Genomic DNA, 17,804 nt, shown 5'->3' on the forward strand with positions numbered 1-17,804 from the left:
TTCATCAATATAGCTTAAACCTCTTTTATCACCAAAAGGCTTGCCCTACTCAATTATCTTGTCTGATCTTTGAGCACCTATTGTCAACTTTTTAATAGATTCTTTAGCCTTATCAAGTTCTTGCAAAGCACTAAATTCCTTTTCTTTGAGTAATTTAATCAAATTCTCTTTTTCACAACTATCATGTTCAAGAAATTTAACTTTGTCAAGCAAGGATTTTTCTCATCAACAATCAAAAGCATGCTTGTCACAAGAGATATTTCATTTCATCAATATGCATAGCATCATGCTCATTCTCTTTTAAGCAAGCAATTTCTTCAAGTAAAGACTTATTTGTACTAGATAAAACATTGTATTTCTTTTTAAGTACAACAAACTTAGAACTAAGTTTTTCTAAGTCATTTTGCATATTTTCAAAAGCTTCGAACAATTTATTTATAAAAAGAGGTTCTAGAGTTACCTCATCATTTTGTTCATTCCTCTTTGTCACTATGAGCCATGGAGCAAAAAATTGGCCATTTCTTCATTATCACTCCCATTTCGCTTTCATCGCTATCATCACAGTAGCTTTCATTTCTTTCTTCTTGGATTTCTTGGATGATTTGAGAAAAAGACAATCGGTTCTAATATGACCAGACTTTTTGCATTCATAGCATATTACCTCATCCTTTTTGCTCTTTTCACCTTTTGACTCTTTTTGGTTGGAGAGATGCTTCTTGAATTGCTTCTTTCTCTTGATGAAGTTCTTATACTTACATGAAAGATAGGCAACATCGTCTTCATCAAGGTCATCTTCATCTTGGGAGTCAACTTCTAAAGAGATGGTCTTTAAAGCTATACTCTTTTCTTTCTTGTTCTTCTCATTCTCTATGTTTTTCTTGATCTTTATCTCATGCGTCAACAACGAGCCAATGAGTTCATCAGTGGAGAGAGTTTGAGATTCTTTGCCTCTTGAAATGGCGGTGACTTTAGGCTCCCATTGTTTAGGTAAAGACCACAATAGCTTCTTTATCTTCTCAAGATTTGAGTACTTTTTTCTAAGTCCTTCTAAAGCATTGACAATGTTAGTAAATCTAATAAACATATCGGAAATAGCTTCATTTTCATCAATTTTAAACATTTCATATTGATGAACTAACATGTCAATTTTTGTTTATTTTACTTGACTAGTTCCTTCATGAGTAATTTCTAATTTATCATATCTCTTTAGCGGTTTTGCAAATAGACACTCTATTACTCAATTTCATTCAAAGCACAAAATAAATAATTAATAGCTTTGACATTTAAAAAAGCATGCTTTCTTTTTCATTATTGACCATTCTTCCTTAGGTTTTATAGTGCTAACACATCAACATCTTTTGTTGGAATTTTAAAACCTTCCTCAACAGTATCTCAATAATCATAATCAATAGAAAGCAAGAAAAATCTCATTCTATTTTCCAATATAATACCATTAAAGAATGGAGGCTTTGTAATAGATTGACTATCAGTAAAAGGGATAGAACCTAAAGTTGTCATAGCTAAAAAAACAATTAAGTTTATCAAGAAATATATTTTCAAGAAAGAGCATCCCGCTCTGATACCAATTATTGGATCGATATGGCAACCCTAGAGGGGTGAATAGGGTTTAATTAAACTTTTTGTTTCTAAATTAACCCAATTAAACTAATTAATACACTTTTTTTTTATAAATAATAAGAAAATTCAATTTATGCAAAAATAAGATGACAAAAAATGTAATAATTTAATTCTATCAAATTTTTGGCAAATAAATAAGAACAAACTAAAACATATAATAAATTGCTTAAATTAATTGCAAAAATAAAAAGGAAAGAGTTAGAGAAGAAGACACCGTAATTTTATATGTGGTTCGGTCAAACTCGACCTACTCCACTCCCCAAGCGCCGCTTGAGAATTTTAATAAAATCTTCCTTTCCGACTCTTTCCACGGATTAGAGCCCAACCGTTACACCACCGCTCCTTTTACGGGTTCAAGAGCAAACCCGATCCTTTCCACGGTTTAGGATCAAACCGTTACAAATGTTGGAATTTTGAAGAACACAATACAACTCTCACTATAGTGGATTTACAAGTTTAAGCACTCAATAAATTTATCCTCACTATACAATAACACTCTCTTAATAATAAGATGAAAAGAAAAGAAAAAAATTGGGAACTTAGAGAGAACAACAATGGAATTTTTGAGTTTTGGAGGATTATGAAATGTAAAATTTTGTTCCTTTAAAATTTGGAGAGGAAGATGGTTTATATAGAGATGAAAATTTTTTTAGAAACCACAATTAATTTGGACCATTGAATTTTGGAAACAAACAAAATATAATATTAAATTCCTTTTCTTTTTAAAGTTAATCAAAAAATAAAAAACATACCATGTGTAAAAAACTAGACACAAACATAAAATAATATTGAATTTATTTTTCCTTTTAAATTTCTTTTAAATTTCATTTTTTTTAAATCAATCCAAAAATCAAAAGTCTATCATATGTTAATCTAATCCACCATTCAACCAATATGATGTCACATGTCTACATGCAAATGGTCTGGTTATGCCACGTCATCCACCACGGTATTTTCTCTATAGACTTGTTTCAGTCATATCGTCTTCGTTTTAGCTCCGATTTGAGTGATTCAAGAGGTGTTGGAATCGTTGTTCTGAGCTCTATACTATGAATATATTAAAATACTAAAATTTCCAGTAATTAAAAATTGAGTTTGTTGTCGAATCAAAGATGTAAGTTGGAGCGTGAATCAGAATGAGAGGAATAAGTGAGAGTGAGACCAAGAAATGAGAGGAAGAAGCGAGAGTGAGAATTCAAATGAAGGAGAAAACTCAAAGGAAAAAACTATAAGATTGACGAGGAATAAGCTAGAGGAAGAAATGAGAGGAAGAAGCAAGAGGAAGAATTCAAAAGAAGGGAGAAAATCAAAGAAACAAATGAAAGAGATCACGTGAATTAGGAAACAAGACGAAAGCGCGAGAGGAATGAAAGGAAATAGCAAGAAATCTGGGTTGCGTCTAGTCTCGTGCACGTTTTGGGGTTAAAACGGTACTTTCACACGTGACTGACGTAAGCAGAAGACCAAATTTCAAACGTTTTTTTAAAGTGAGGCCAAGATTTGAATGGACCCTATGGGTCATCCATACAAATTTCCTTTAATTCATGACTTTTACACTTATTCAATTTTAGTCACTGTAATTTTAAATATCCAAATTTAGTTACTTTCAATAAACTTAAATCTAGTCCATGCTACTAGTTGATTATTGATTTTTTTTTTAAATTATGTATTAGGTTGTTTTTAAATATAGGAAAATGAACCAACTTATTTATAAATATAGCAAAATGCTACTGTCTATCAGTGATGAACACCAATCTACATCTATAAGCATCAGTGATATATAGTAATAGATATCTATCATTGTTTATCACTGATAGATAATGACATTTTGCTATATTTAAAAATATTTTCAACAATCTTGCCATTTAAAACAATTATTCTTGTGTATTAGCATTTTGCCTATAAATTTTGAAAACATATTCACATTTTGTATTTATTACACGAAAGTTATTATTATTGTTTAGTTAGTTTCCAATGATTTGTTGCGCACTTACGTTCCTTCTTAGACGAATAGTTGTTTGATACAATGATCTTTGATTGCATGTGTATTTGTTTTGGTTTTCCCAAATTAGATTTTTTATATGAATGATCTATTTCTGGAGGTCAAAATGAAATTTGATCTAACTTTTGAAAACTTTTTTCTAAAATTTTTTTAAAAAACATATTGCTAGCATCGCAACGAGATGAATTCACCAAAAACAACCAAGGATGCACAACTCTTTGATCTTGCACTCCAGTTTCCCCAGCTTGATCATACGACCATTACGACGAGGAGAAGACGAATAATAAGAAACGTTTGGCGAGGAATACATCAACAAAGAGAGTTGTTTGAGGAAGGAAATTAGAGACAAAGAGGAGTGAGAACGAGTGTCGAAGAAGAAAAACAATGCGTTTGATATTTTGGTAATTCTACCCGAAGATAATGTAAGTAGAAAGCTAGAAGACTTTAGAAGACTTGATTTTTAAAAACTTAGGGCCATCGGTAAGAAAATCACAACCTCTAAATTTTAGACCAAACAAAAAAGAGTGGGGGAGAAACGAAAATGACTAAAAAAAGGGAGAAATGGAGAAAAAGAGCATTGTATTGCAAGCTCTTCCTTATAGCCAACATGTTAATGGCGTTCCGAATCACACTCACCGCCTCCATCCATCCACTTGTTAGAAGAACACACTCGCTCTCTATCTCCTCTCCTGGTCATTTACCAAAATCACTTCCTTGTCCCCTCTGGTCATCTTCCTTCTCCTTCTGCCTTCACAACCGTCGCAATTCTGTTACCTCTTCCTCCATCCACTATTCTTCTTCCTGTTCTTCGCGTTTTGCTCCGTCGATGACTGCTTCTGGCAGCATGGATGAAATTCCCCAATCGAATCCTCTTCTCCAAGACTTTTATTTTCCGCCTTTCGACGCTGTTGAAGCCAAGCACGTTCGCTCGGGCATTCTTACGCTTTTGAAGAAGCTCGTATGCCCTTTCCCTGTTCTTAGTTCCCCTCCCCCCCTCTTTATTGTTTAACAGTCCTGTCGTGTTTTATTGGTTTCTTTTTTCTAGGATTTATTTGCTCAAGTTGTGGACTTTTATTGATCTTCTGAAATTGACTTTCCCTTTCCCTTTCCCTCTTTAATTGGGCAACGCCTTCGGTTCGCTCCTATGCATGCGGGACTTTCAGGAGAGTGATTTGGAGGAATTGGAGCGAACAGTGGAGCCATCTTGGTCAAAATTGGTTGAGCCATTAGAGAAGATCGTAGACCGTTTGAATGTGGTTTGGGGTATCGTCAACCATCTCAAATCTGTTAAGGATACTGCTGATCTTCGGATCGCCATTGAAGAAGTTCAGGTATATTCATCATATTTGGAGGAACATTTACGTAGTTCATATTGTTGGAGGTATCATACTTTGTATGATTATTCTTACACTAGCCAGAGATCGAAGAGAGAAACCTATATAATGTACTCATAGTAGAAAGCCAGTACAGTAAAATTGGTTGAGTGAGGAGACACAATAAATCAGCACAATCTCGAGTTCATTTCGAGAATGATAATAAAAATTCTTCAGTTCTCCCTAACTGCTCATGTAAAATCAGGATACATTTGGAGCAAACCTTGGAAAATTATTCATCATTCAGAAGACCAAAAAAGAAACTAATAAATCAGCGTTTAGAAATTATTGTGATTTGTTACAAAATGTCCTCTATGGCCTGTTGGAACCTCCCACTTTTACTCATTCAATCTACATTTGGTCACGAGACTTGAGTTATTTTACCCATTTGTTCCACAATACTAACATTACTTATTGTGGCTGCAGCCGGAGAAAGTAAAATTTCAGCTTAGGTTGGGGCAAAGCAAACCTATTTACAATGCTTTCAAAGCTATTCGTGAATCTCCCGAGTGGAACACACTCAATGATGCTCGAAAACGCATAGTGGAATGTTAGTATTTCAATCTTTTTGTATCTTATCAATTACAATGATTACTACGCTCATAGTTATTATTATTTTTTTTTGTTAACACTGCACAGTGCTACTTCACAAGGGATCGTGTGTGATCATAGTCTCCTCAAATAACACGAGGGAGAGGGATTTATCTTTTTTTGAAACTAAAAGCATACTTATCTCGAATTAGTGAAATGTGGAAGATTACAACCTAACTGGAAAATCGAAGCAGACCATACTTGTCCATTGAATTTGGATATCTTGGTTTGCATCTTGAAAAAAATGAAAATTTTCAGTTTGGTTGTGTTTTTGAGTGAAAAAACCAGCTAAAACTGAACTGAGGGTATGTATATACCCTTTAAAAATCCCTAAATCTTAGTTCCTTGGAAAGATGTATCCAAGGAAAAATGCAACATTTTGGTTAATTCGAAGAATACTTCTCTCCCTATATCCAAAGGTGGCGTTGGTCCAAAATGATGACTGTTTCATGATGAGATCCTTAACTCACAATGAGATCCTCTCTGATTGAAGGATGTAGTTTGATTCTTGGGAAAGTCTCTCACCACTCTCCTAAAGCTAGCTGTTTGGATGCTATTTTAATTCAAGAGTCAAAGAGGGTGGAGGCATATTCAGTATTTTGCGAGGCTCACTTGGGCGTGCGCCTAGGTGCAAGGCACAAAGATGGCGCCTCGCCTCAAAGAAGCGAGGTGCAAGGCGCAAAGATGGCGCTTCGCCTCAAAGAAGTGAAGTGCAAGGAAGAAGGTGCACGCCTTACAGTGCCTACGAAGAAGCGCTAAGGCATGCTTGGGCGCGCCTATTGGGGGTTAATTAAAAAAAATATATCCCTTAAAACGCAAAGTTGTTTGTGTTTTAAGGTTACTGGTTATTATAAAAAATATATTTATATAATTGTTTAGACCTAATTCTAACTTTGACATCATTATATGATTGACATCCCTTTACTTGGTAGTTTATACGTCTTCTTCATAGAAAAAAAAAACAGAATATCAAACGTTGTCTTCTTCTTCACCACTTATCCTCTCCTCTTCAATTCTTCTCCAAAAAATATGGAATATCAAAGATTCAAACAACATTCTTCTTCACCTCTCCTCTTTGATTCTTCTTAAAAAAAAACAGAGGAATATCAAAATTTTGATTCTCATTCCTCACCTATTATGCTTCTTCTTGTCTTCTTCCTCTTCAACTCAAAGTCTCCAAAGCGACCAGAATATTTATTCAAGGCAAGAATCGTCGCAGTGCACGCGTGAGTTGTGACGTGTCCACCTCTGTTTTTTCTTCGAAAAACAGAGAAGAAGAGTCCAAAACAGCAGCATTCATCTCTTCTTCTTTGCTGCCAGCCACCATTAGTTTGCTACCACATTGGAATCTCTCTTTTGTCATAAAAAAATTAAAAAGATCTTCTAAGCAGAATGCTCCCAAATCCATAATTAGAAGAATGCTCTCCTAAACAGCAGCCTTCATCAAAATTTTAGTATGTCCCAACTCCCAAATCCTCACTTTGTTGATCATTTTCTCAAGTTAGTTACTAATTAGTTTACGTTTCTAATAATTAGATGGCTGAGGATAGTTTAAGAAAAGATCCGGCATGGAAATATGCTCGATTACAAAATGACCAAGATGTAAATACAAATAATACTTAAAAACTAATATATTTATTTAACTCCTTTAAAAATACTTCTGTTTACCCTTTTTAAAGCATCTCTTTTTTCCTCCCAAACTTCTAATGTGTTCTTCCTTCTCTCTTCTCTTTCATTTTCCTTTTCTTTTTCTAACTCTGTTCTTAGGAATCAACTTACTGATTTCCCTTTTTCAAGAGAAACAAGAAAATCCTCTCAAGGTATAACCCTAGTTGATTGTTTTCTCATCTCTAGCCCATGTATTGATAAGTTTAAGAGTGGTATTGTCAAGCACCACCCTCGACAAACTTCTGATCACTACCTTTGGCATTAAAAAATGAGTTTGAGAACATATAGATGGAACACCCTGACAACAAAATCCGATCTCTAGTTGGGCTGGTCGTGGATTCATCCAAAAACTGAAGAATCTAAAATAGATGCTTGAAATAAAGATACATTTGGCTACACACAAACCAAAAAGACTAATCTTTTGAATGAGCTTGCAAATTAGATGACACTAAAGAAGCACTCGGTCTTGATCACACTAAACAACAAAGGAGGATCTTGATAAAAACAGAGCTTATTGATCTATCCTTTGCAGATGAAATAAGATGGAGGCAAAAATGTAAAATGAAGTGGACCAAGGAAAGGGACGAAAACAACAAATTCTTCCACCGGTTCTTATCAATGCGGAAGAGAAAAAACACAATTGTAGAGCTATTATCTAGCCAGGGTCACAACTTAGTTGATGATAGTGATATCAAAGCTAAATATCTTGGCTTTTTGAGATATCTCTACACCAAACAACCAGGTATAGGTCTCTTCCTTCCATAGATAACTGGGATCCTATCGCTATTAATCAAGCACATGCTTTGGAAACCCCATTCACTAATTTGGAAATTTGGCATGCCATATATGACTTGGGAAATAATAAGTCCCTGGGCCCCAAGATATACTTCTGAATACTTAAAAAAAAAAAATACTTAAAGACGATATTAAAACGGTGTTCCAAGATATTTTTTTTTGGAAAGCCATTATTAATGCTAACATCAATGAGATGTATATTTGTTTGATTTCTAAAGAGATTGATGCCAAGACCGTTGGGGATTATAGACCGATCAACCTCACTACATGCATATACAAAGTTATTGCTCAGGTGTTATCAGATAGGCTGAAGAAAGTTCTCCCTCACACAATTTCCATTAATTAATTTGCTTTTGTTGCGAATAGGCAAATCATTGATGCCTCCTTAATTGCAAATGAAAATGATCTCTACTCCTGCACCAAGACAAAAGGTGTGGTGATTAAACTTGAAATTGAGAAGGCATTTGATATGGTCGATTGGGAGTTTTTGAACAATATCATGATTGTCAAAGGTTTTGGAGACACTTGGAGGAAATGGTTTATGGGTTGCATATCATCAACCAACTTTTCCATTCTCATCAATGGAAAGCCTAGAGGCAAGATCAAAGCTACTCGTGGCCTTAGTCAAGGGGATCCCCTCTCCCCTTTTTATTTACATTGGTGGTCAATTGCCTTGGTAGAATGCTATCAAAGGGACTTGACTCCAATATCATTGAGGGTTTTTTTGTTAGGAACTCGGGGCTTAGTATTAACCATCTACAGTTCGTTGATGATACTATTCTTTTCTTTCTCATGTTAGAAGGGTTCTTTAGGACCCACGTCATTTTACTTATTCTTCTTCTTCCATGTTCTTCTCATTCTTCTTTTTCTCAAAGCTTTTAGACTCTTCTTATTCTTCATCTTTGTATTATTATTTTTCTTCCAATTCTTTTCTTTCTCATGTTAGAAGGGTTCTTTGCCCTTTTTTTTTTTAAAAAAATTATTATTATTATTATTTTCCTTTTAAATAAAAATAAAAGACAACAAAAAAACATAATCAAGAATAGTCGCCAAGATTAATAGGCGCTCACCTCCATTTGTGGCAATGGTGCAAAAAGGCGAGTGCCTTCATTGTATACCTTCAAGGCGCTAAGACCTCACCTCGCCTCGCCTCTCGCCTTGGGTGAGTGTCTGAGGTTGCCTCAACAACATTGGTTACTCAACGTCTTAAGTTAACGGGTGGCATTGGCCTTGGTAATTGTCATTATCTAAATTCTTTTGCCTTGGTATGGATACATCTATTTCTTTTTGGAAGGATCATTGGCTTCATTTTAGTGTTCTCTCGACGACTTTCCCTAGATTGTTTTGCCTTGCTTGTATTTCTGACATTTAGGTGGCTAATGTGTGGATTGCGGATACGGAGGCTTGGGACTTACGTTTCATCGAAATCTTAATGAGCTTGAAACTATAGAGTGGGCTTCTTTAACTCACTTGTTCTCTATAAGATTTCGTCTCTCACCTGAATCATGGTGATGGACCATTGACCCTTCCTCATTTTCTGTGTAATCACTCATGGATGATTTGATGGGCAATGGATCCCCCTGTAGAGGATTTATATTCTACCATTTGGATGGATCATTATCCTAGGAAAATAAAAATTTTCTTGTGGGAGCTTAGCATTGGTGCTGTCAACATTGTTGATGGGCTACAATGTCGTATGCCTTATTTGTATATGTCCATGGTGTCATGTGCCAAAGTTGTTCTGAGTCCCCAACTCATTTGGTTATGCATTGTTCTTTTGCTTTGCATTTCTGGTATATTATTCTGGATGCTTTTGGTTGGTCATTAGCTTGTTATGACAATATTTTTGATATCCTGGCATCTCTTTTGGTGGGCCATCCATTTCATGGTACAAGGTAGACCATTTGGTTGGCCATTATTGGTGCCATTCTTTGGTCTTTATGGGGAAAACACAATAAATCTCTTTCGAGATTCCTTTTCTTGGTTTGATAGTTTCATGGATTTGGTTCTGTCTACTAAGCTATATTGGTGCAAAACAAGGCACCCATTTAAGCTTTTTACATTTTTCTATTTAGTTTCCTATTGAAAATTTCTTTTGTAATCACTTATAGGTTTTTGGGTCTCTTCTTATCTCATTTATTCAAGAAATGTTTCTTCTCTAAAAAAAAATATTATTAATATATTTATCGGTCAATTTTGTTTTTTACCGGATTTGATGTTGTAGTCATGTTGGACTTAATTTATGAGTTTTGTTCTGTTTGTTTCTGGTGTTTTCAAAGTACAAGGTACACCTGAAGGCGACAAGTCCTTTGATCGCCACCAGGCGAGAGGCGACAAAAAGGTGTTGCCTGAGCGAAGCGAGGCGCAATAAATAAATAAATAAATAATACATGTAGAACATAAGTTTATATGCATATTTCAAAGCCTTAACCTTTAAAGATTAGTAATAATAAATTGTAAATGAATCCAAATGTAAAAGTTTAATGAATAAAACACAAGTAAATGTTTAAAACATCATTTAATATCATATAACAAATTTAACTTTTAAGTTTTAAAAAACTATATAACAAATTTAAATTTAAAAAATATATATAACAAATTTAAATTAAAAAAATATATAAAAAATTTAAATTTGCATATTATTATAAATTAAATAATTTAAAGTATATTATAAATTAATAATATAAAGTAACTAAACTTTAAAAAAAAAGATTTTTTTTTCCTTTTTGAAAAGGAAACGGTTCATTATATTAATATATGGAGAAGAGCTAAGGCTCAAAGTACAAGAGGGTTATACAATGAGCAAATTCGGAAATACTAGGACTTCTTTTAGGATCAGGAGTTGCACCCGGGCGTCTCAATTAGGTTGACACCCCCTTAGCACCCTCATCACATCCAATGTAACCACATAGGGGAGAAAAGACATTAACAAGAGTACAACTCGAGGAAATAATAATCGCAAAACAAGCCAAAACATTGGCCTAAAACAGAGCCAAAAACCATGGCCTAAAACTGAGGGAAATAATTAAAGAGTTCAAAGATACGGGGGGGAGGAGAAACTAGAATAAGAAAAAAAACTGATATCCGACACTAATTAATGCTGTCCGAAGGGGGAAGTGAAGATGATAGCCCCCCAGTTGAAGTTGAAATCCAACAGACTATAGGCTTGGAAAGATTCGGAGAGTATGCACCAGGCTTGACGGCGGGCGGCTTCAAGGCGGTCTTGGCATCCAAGAGCTTTGTTGTGAAAAATCCTTTGATTTCTTTCAAACCAAAGTTCCACCAAGAGGGCTTTTATTGCATTACACCGGAGTAGACAGGTGAGGTTGTGGAGATTAGGGCCAACTAGAAGTTGTAACACATTGCCTTTGAAGTCGTTACACATAATCCATGAAAAGTTGAAGTAGCACAACAGATTTTTCCAGCACCAAGCTGAATAAGGGTAGGTGAAAAAGAGGTGAAGGGAGTCCTCACTGTGTTGGAGATAGAACGGGTAGATTAAGGGTGAAAGGGAGGTTGTTGGCTGCTTTCTTTGAAGAACTTCACCTACATTCAGCTAACCGAAAAGCATAATCCATATGAGTATATTGACTCTTCTAGGGCTTTTTGGCTTCCAAATGGCCGAGTAAAGGGACTTATCCAAAGGGGAGAAAGGGGAGATGTGCACTTTAAGTGAGTTAACTGTGTAAAAATCAGTGGCTGAAATAGACCAAACTCTTTTATCAAAAGAGTGAGAAGGACTTCTACTTGCAATTTTCCCATCAATTCTTGAAAGGCTAGCACTTCTTCATCTTTGAGCAGTCTTTGGAAGGAGATGGACCAAGAAGCTAAGCTGCTGTCCCAATGATCAACAACTGAACCATTGGGAAGCATGGTGATTCTGAATAGGCTTGGATAAAGGGTACTGAAGGGGGAAGATCCTTCCCATGTATCTAACCAGAAAGCAATTCGACTGCCATTACCGAGTTTGAAAGTGGCCAAGGATTCTACCTTAAGCTAAGTCTTTGAGATGCTAATCCATGGACTTTTCAAACTTCTACCTCGTTTCCCTGCTGTATGCTAATCAAAGGAATCTTTACCATGAATACTTATAACTTTGCCCCAAAGAGAATTTTCCTCATTGAAATATCTCCACCCCCATTTAGCAAGGACTGCAATGTTCATAGATCTGAAACCATCGAGGTCGAGGCCACCATCTGCTATAGGTTTTTGAACCAAATCCCATTTAACCAAGTGATTTTGCTTGCTGCCGGTGTTGCCTTCCCAAAAGAACTTTCTTATTATCCTTTCCATTCTAGATATTACTCCTTCGGCATGAGGAAGATGGCCAAATAATGAGTTGGAAGGTTTGAGAGGACTGAAGTGCATAGAGTGGCTCTTCCTCCCCTAGAGAGGTTAAATCTCTTCCACTTGTCAAGTTTAGCTTGTACTTTATCTAGGACCGACTGCTAAAAGGAGGCTCTTTTCGGGTAACCCCCTAGAGGCAACCCTAGGTAGTAGAAAGGAAGGTGGTCGGCCATACAATTCAAGGATGCTGCTGTGCTAAAGAGTTCACTGTCGTCCACATTGATGCCATGATTTTTCCCAATTTACTTTCTGTCTTGAACATCATTCAAAGAATTCCACTGTATGTTTAAGTTTTACAAGCATGGAGCTGTCATCCTTGCAAAACAGTAAAGTATCATCCGCAAATTGGAGTATGGAAACTTGAACTTGCTTGTTGCCTACTATAAAACCTTCAACAATGCCGGATTGGATGAGTCTGGAGATTAATGCACTCAATACTTCACTAACAAGGAGATAAAGGAATGGGGAGAGGGGATCACCTTGCCTTAGGCCTCTTGAAGCAGCCACTCTTCCCCTAGGTCTTCTATTAATGAAAATTGAGTATAATGGGTCTTTGACACAACCCATAATCCATTCTATCCATTTCTGATTGAAATTCTTGAATCTTAACACTTTTTCTAAAAATTTCCAATCTACTCGGTCGAAAGCTTTCTCCATATCAAGTTTAAGAATCCACCCCTTCTTCTTTTTTACTTTGTACTCTTCAACAACTTCATTGGCAATAAGAATGGGATCCAATATTTGTCTACCTTCTATGAAGGCACATTGGGAGGGAGCAATGATGCTAGGCATTATCCCTTTCAGTCTCTCGGCTAGCACCTTAGCAATGACTTTGTAGATTAAAGAGGTTAAGCTAATGGGTCTGAAATCATTGACCTTGATTGCTACTTTCTTCTTTTGAATTAAGCATATGAAGTTCTCTTTTATGCAAGCATTGATCTTTACCATTCTTGTAGAAGTTATCAAAAGTGTCTTGGAAGCTTGACTTTAGAGGAGTCCAAAATTTCAACAAGAATTCTGAAGTGAAACCATCGGGCCCGGAGCTTTGCTTTTGCTGAGAGCTTTTATGGTTGGGAAGATTTCTGTGGCTGAAAATTTAGCTTGCAAGGACTGATTCTGATTTATATTCACGCATGACCAATCTAGATTTATTGGAATGTGCCTCCTCCCTAGGGATTTTAGGAAAAGATTGCTGTAATAATTGATTATTAGGCTTTCAATTTCTGAACTCGACTTTGTTGGCACTCCTTGCTCATCAACTAACTCATTTATGAAGTTTCTCCTCTTCTTTGCTGCTAAGAATCTATAGAAAAAGCTTGTATTCTCATCTCCTTGCTTGAGCCAATTTAACTTGCTTTCCTGAATTAGGTTGATTTCTTCCAACCTATATAAGGACATAATATCTGATTTTAATGATGACCATGCTGCATAATCATTGCTGGAAAGGGGGGAAATCTCAGCAAGAGTATCCCATTTTTCAATTTCTGCTAACAGCCTCTCCTCCTTCTTTTTTAGTTCTTCCTTGTAGCTATAATGCCACTTTTTTATTGCTGTTTTGACTTCTTTTAGCTTCTGATTGAGTACAAAACCAGCCCAGCCGTATACTTTGCTGTTAAACCATGCTTTCTCAATGATTTGGATGCACTCTTTGTTGAGCAACCAGCTGTTGCAAAACTTGAAGGGGGAGGGTCCCCAGCTGAAAGAACCAGCCTCTAGTAAAATTGGGTAGTGATTTGAGAATATTCGGGCTTGTTTATTGGCTCTTGAATTTTCAAATAACTCATCCCATTCTCTTGATATAAAAAATCAGTCTAGAAGGGATCTTGAAACTGAGCTGCCTTCCCTTGACCAAGTGAAACTTCCATTACTCAACCGAACTTCTAAGAGTTTTGCTTGTTCAATGAAATCATTAAATTTTCTCATGCCTCTAGTACTTCGGCCCAAGGGGAATCTCTCATATGCCCATCTTGTGATATTAAAATCACCACCAATGCACCATGCCTCTTCACAATAAGCTACAAGAGAAAGTAGTTCTTCCCACACAAATTTTCTTTCTTTGTAGTAGGTTGGCCCATATACATTAGTGATCCAACAAATCTTTTTACAGATAGTGGTACATTTTGTTGAAAGGGAATATCCTCCTTTGAGGGTTTCTAATACTGAATTCATGTTTGTATCCCACATTGTCAACAATCCACCAGAAGCACCAAAGGATTCAACAAACTCCCAACCGACCTCTTTGGAACTCCAAATGGATATAATAAAGCTTGCATCAAAATTTTCTTTCTTGGATTCTTGAATTAAAACTACTGAGGGGTTAATTTTCTTTAAGAATCGTTTAAGGGCCAATCTTTTATTACTATCTTTGATGCCTCTTGTGTTCCAAGTCACTATTTTCATTTTTCATACTCAGGTTATAGAGGCAGCCTTGGCAGTCATAAATCAATCCAGAACTGGGTTGCAATCAGTGACTATGCTTAATAGGTGTGCTGGGAGGTCAGAAGGGATTGCTGAGGGGGCGGAGTGCGCAGGGTTGAGAGCTTTTACCTCAGAGGTCTTGTCCTCCTCTGTCTGAAACAGGGGATTTAAATCAACAAGCAAGGGTGCTTCCGATTTTGACACTTCTTGTTCTTCTGATGTGCTGTTCCAATCAATTTCCTCACTACTCACAATGAAAGGGGAGTCTAGAGGGCCATCCTTCTTTTCATTCACTGAGGCATCTGGGGAAAATCTTGGAGTTCCTCTCAGAAATAAACACTCCGGGTTAGGTGGGGGGAGGGAGAGTTGGTTGTCTGACCTGATAAAATGAGGTGCTCTGGTGATAAGGGACTTCTGACTTCTTGAATCTGATCAGTCACTGATTTAGAATTGATACAAAAAGGCTCCTAGAATGCTCATTCAGAAACTTTCTTATGATAAAATGCTTAGGAAAAGTCTTGAAAAGGCATGAGGAATGGCGTGCTCTGTACAACCGTTTTGTAGTTGTTTTGCAGGGTTTAGGTAGTGGTTTAACGTTGAGGGGAGGAGAAGGCTTGAGGGTCGCATAGGCGTAGGATTCGGCTGTCCTGGTAAAACAGGGGGGAGGTAGTTGGGGGGAATGTGGTTGCTCGAGGTAGTAATGGCAGAGGATTCAGTTGATTTGGCAGAATGGGGAGGGGCAAGGAAGATGTGTTAAGGCAGGGGACGGGAGAAGAGGGCTTAAGGGATGCTTGGACTTCGATCGTTGTTAAGGCATTCTCAAATGAGGAAGAGGCTGAGGGGAACATCACGTTGCAAGGGAGTAATAACTTTGTTTTCTTTTCTCTTTTTGGCGCAAGTGGCTTTTTGACTTCTGAGTGAGAAAAGCCGACTGGAACTCCCTTTTTCCAATTCTCTTTCTTCTTAATGGCAAAGAGGGAGTTAAGAGCAGGCTGAAACTCGAGGAGCCTTATTACTTGCACGAGGCACCTTTGCTGGCAAAATACTTAAGTCTAAAGACTTTTCGACTTCCTTCAATTGAATTTTTTTTTTTCTCTCGGAGGGCTGAGGCTGCAAGGCAGGGGATAAAGACTTTTCAACTTCCTTCCTTGACAGATTTCCCCCGTCAGGACTTAGTGGCTGGTTGACTTCCTCTTTTGAAAATATAGGCCTTTGAAGTTTTGAGTTAACGCCCTAAATACCCAAAGGGGGTGACTTTTCACCTTCCCCTGATGCTCCCTTATTGATTTTTGAAGCCTGTGGCTTTTGGAACTCCTTCTTCTTTGCCACCGCGTTTGGACTTCTTGAGAACTTTGGCTTGGACTTGACAGACAATAGGAAGGACCAATTAGATATATCAATTTGGGAGGTGGCATCTTCATCCTTCAAGACTTCTTGTAATTGAACTAAGTCTATTGGGTTGGAGAAGTTCTTAAAAGGTACATTATTAGGTAGACTTGTAGGCTGATGAAAGCAAGTAATATCACCAAAATTTAAATAAAAGCTTCCATGAATTTCATCTTTAATTTCAATGGTGGCTGGCATGAGCCCACAGATTTTTTCTGACCTGAATTTTAGCTTTTAAGCAATTGATGAGATTAAGTGTTTTTGATGCAATTGAAACGAGTCCACCAAAGTAAGCCCCGATTGCCTCAAAGGTGCTTCTACACCAATAATCTAGTGGGAGGTTTTTGATTGATATTCAACCCCCATAACCTTGCATTACTGAAGGCCTTCCATGACTAAGGGGATTCCATTTTTCCAACAACAGATGAAAGGGGCCAAACTTGTTCCATCTGCCTTGGGCTGGCACTTTTTCGCTTAAGTCTCCTTGACTGATCTTGATGAGAGCCTTGTCTGCGAACAGAGGATTGATGACAACATGACTCTTTGGCGATTTCCTTCCACCCATTTGATGCTAATAATCTTGAAATAATCCATAAATTACTAAAATCTTCAAGCAAAACGTCACAATTCTTTTGAGTCCAAAAAGAATGGTGACTCTGTTTTTTCGGGGGTGGAACAGGGGAGAGTAAAATGGTAGAAGCTAAGGGATTCAGGGGCTTAGAGGCTTGTAAAGCTTCGGAAAAGGTTTTACCACAAGGAGGGAGAGCAAGGCTACGACTACTGACCAGCCTCTGATGAGGGGAAGGACAAGGTGGAGGAGAACTAACCTGGATATCAGGGGATGCTCTGAAATTTCGGATGCAGTCTTCGATCATGTCCTTAAAGTCTTGCCAACCTGATTTTTCATTGCCGAATGGGATGTGGATGTTCTTTCTTCCTCCAGAGTTTGGCCAAACAGCGCATCTACAAACCACTTCTCCTTTGCACAAAATTTAGCCAGCCGTATGAAGCTTTGATCAACTCTTTCCTTTAATAAGAAAAATTCAAAGGTGGAACCGGATAGAAGTCTGCAAAAACTCTCATGGAGCCATTTAGTTGAGGTTATGGAGAGGAGAATGGACTGTCCTTTCTTCAAGTCTTTTATGAAGAAATCGGATCCTTCTTGCCCCATATGGAAGGAATGGTCAAGAATGCAGCAGGACTTAAATTCCATGGCTGGATACAGAGCAAAAGCAGGGTGTAAAAAACGAGAGGAGGGGAGGTGCCGGAGGGTGAGCAGGAGGGAGAGGGTGAGAAGGGCGGGGGCGAGTCACTGGAAATGTGGGAGGGCATGATGAGCTCCGGTGGGGTGGACGGAAAGATGGGCGCAGGAGGAAGGGGAAGGGGAGGAGAGAGGGGAGAGAGTTTTGGAAGTCATCTTATTACCGTATACTTTAAAAAAAGATTCTCAACTCACTAAATCAATAAACCTTAAGTATAACCTAATCAATCGTTTGCATGAAAAAAGGAAGTTATGAAGGTTTCTTGGTGGGTAAAGATAAAGTCCATGTCTCAATTGTTCAGTTTGCTGAGTACACTCTTATTTT

General features: G+C 37.2%; 1 protein-coding gene across 1 annotated transcript in view; it reads left to right on the forward strand.

The window, feature by feature from the left end:
* The first annotated feature begins 4,186 nt into the window (after nt 1-4,186).
* Nucleotides 4,187-17,804, forward strand: part of LOC120083940 (probable cytosolic oligopeptidase A) — a 65,869-nt gene continuing 52,251 nt past the window's right edge. Inside the window, 4 exon segments of the mRNA XM_039039851.1 lie at nt 4,187-4,234; nt 4,236-4,598; nt 4,804-4,971; nt 5,440-5,563. Of these exon segments, the coding sequence (XP_038895779.1) occupies nt 4,202-4,234; nt 4,236-4,598; nt 4,804-4,971; nt 5,440-5,563 (688 nt within the window). The 5' untranslated portion in view covers nt 4,187-4,201.

This window comes from Benincasa hispida, chromosome 1, assembly GCF_009727055.1.
Source record: "Benincasa hispida cultivar B227 chromosome 1, ASM972705v1, whole genome shotgun sequence".
In the NCBI taxonomy this organism is placed as follows: domain Eukaryota; kingdom Viridiplantae; phylum Streptophyta; class Magnoliopsida; order Cucurbitales; family Cucurbitaceae; genus Benincasa; species Benincasa hispida.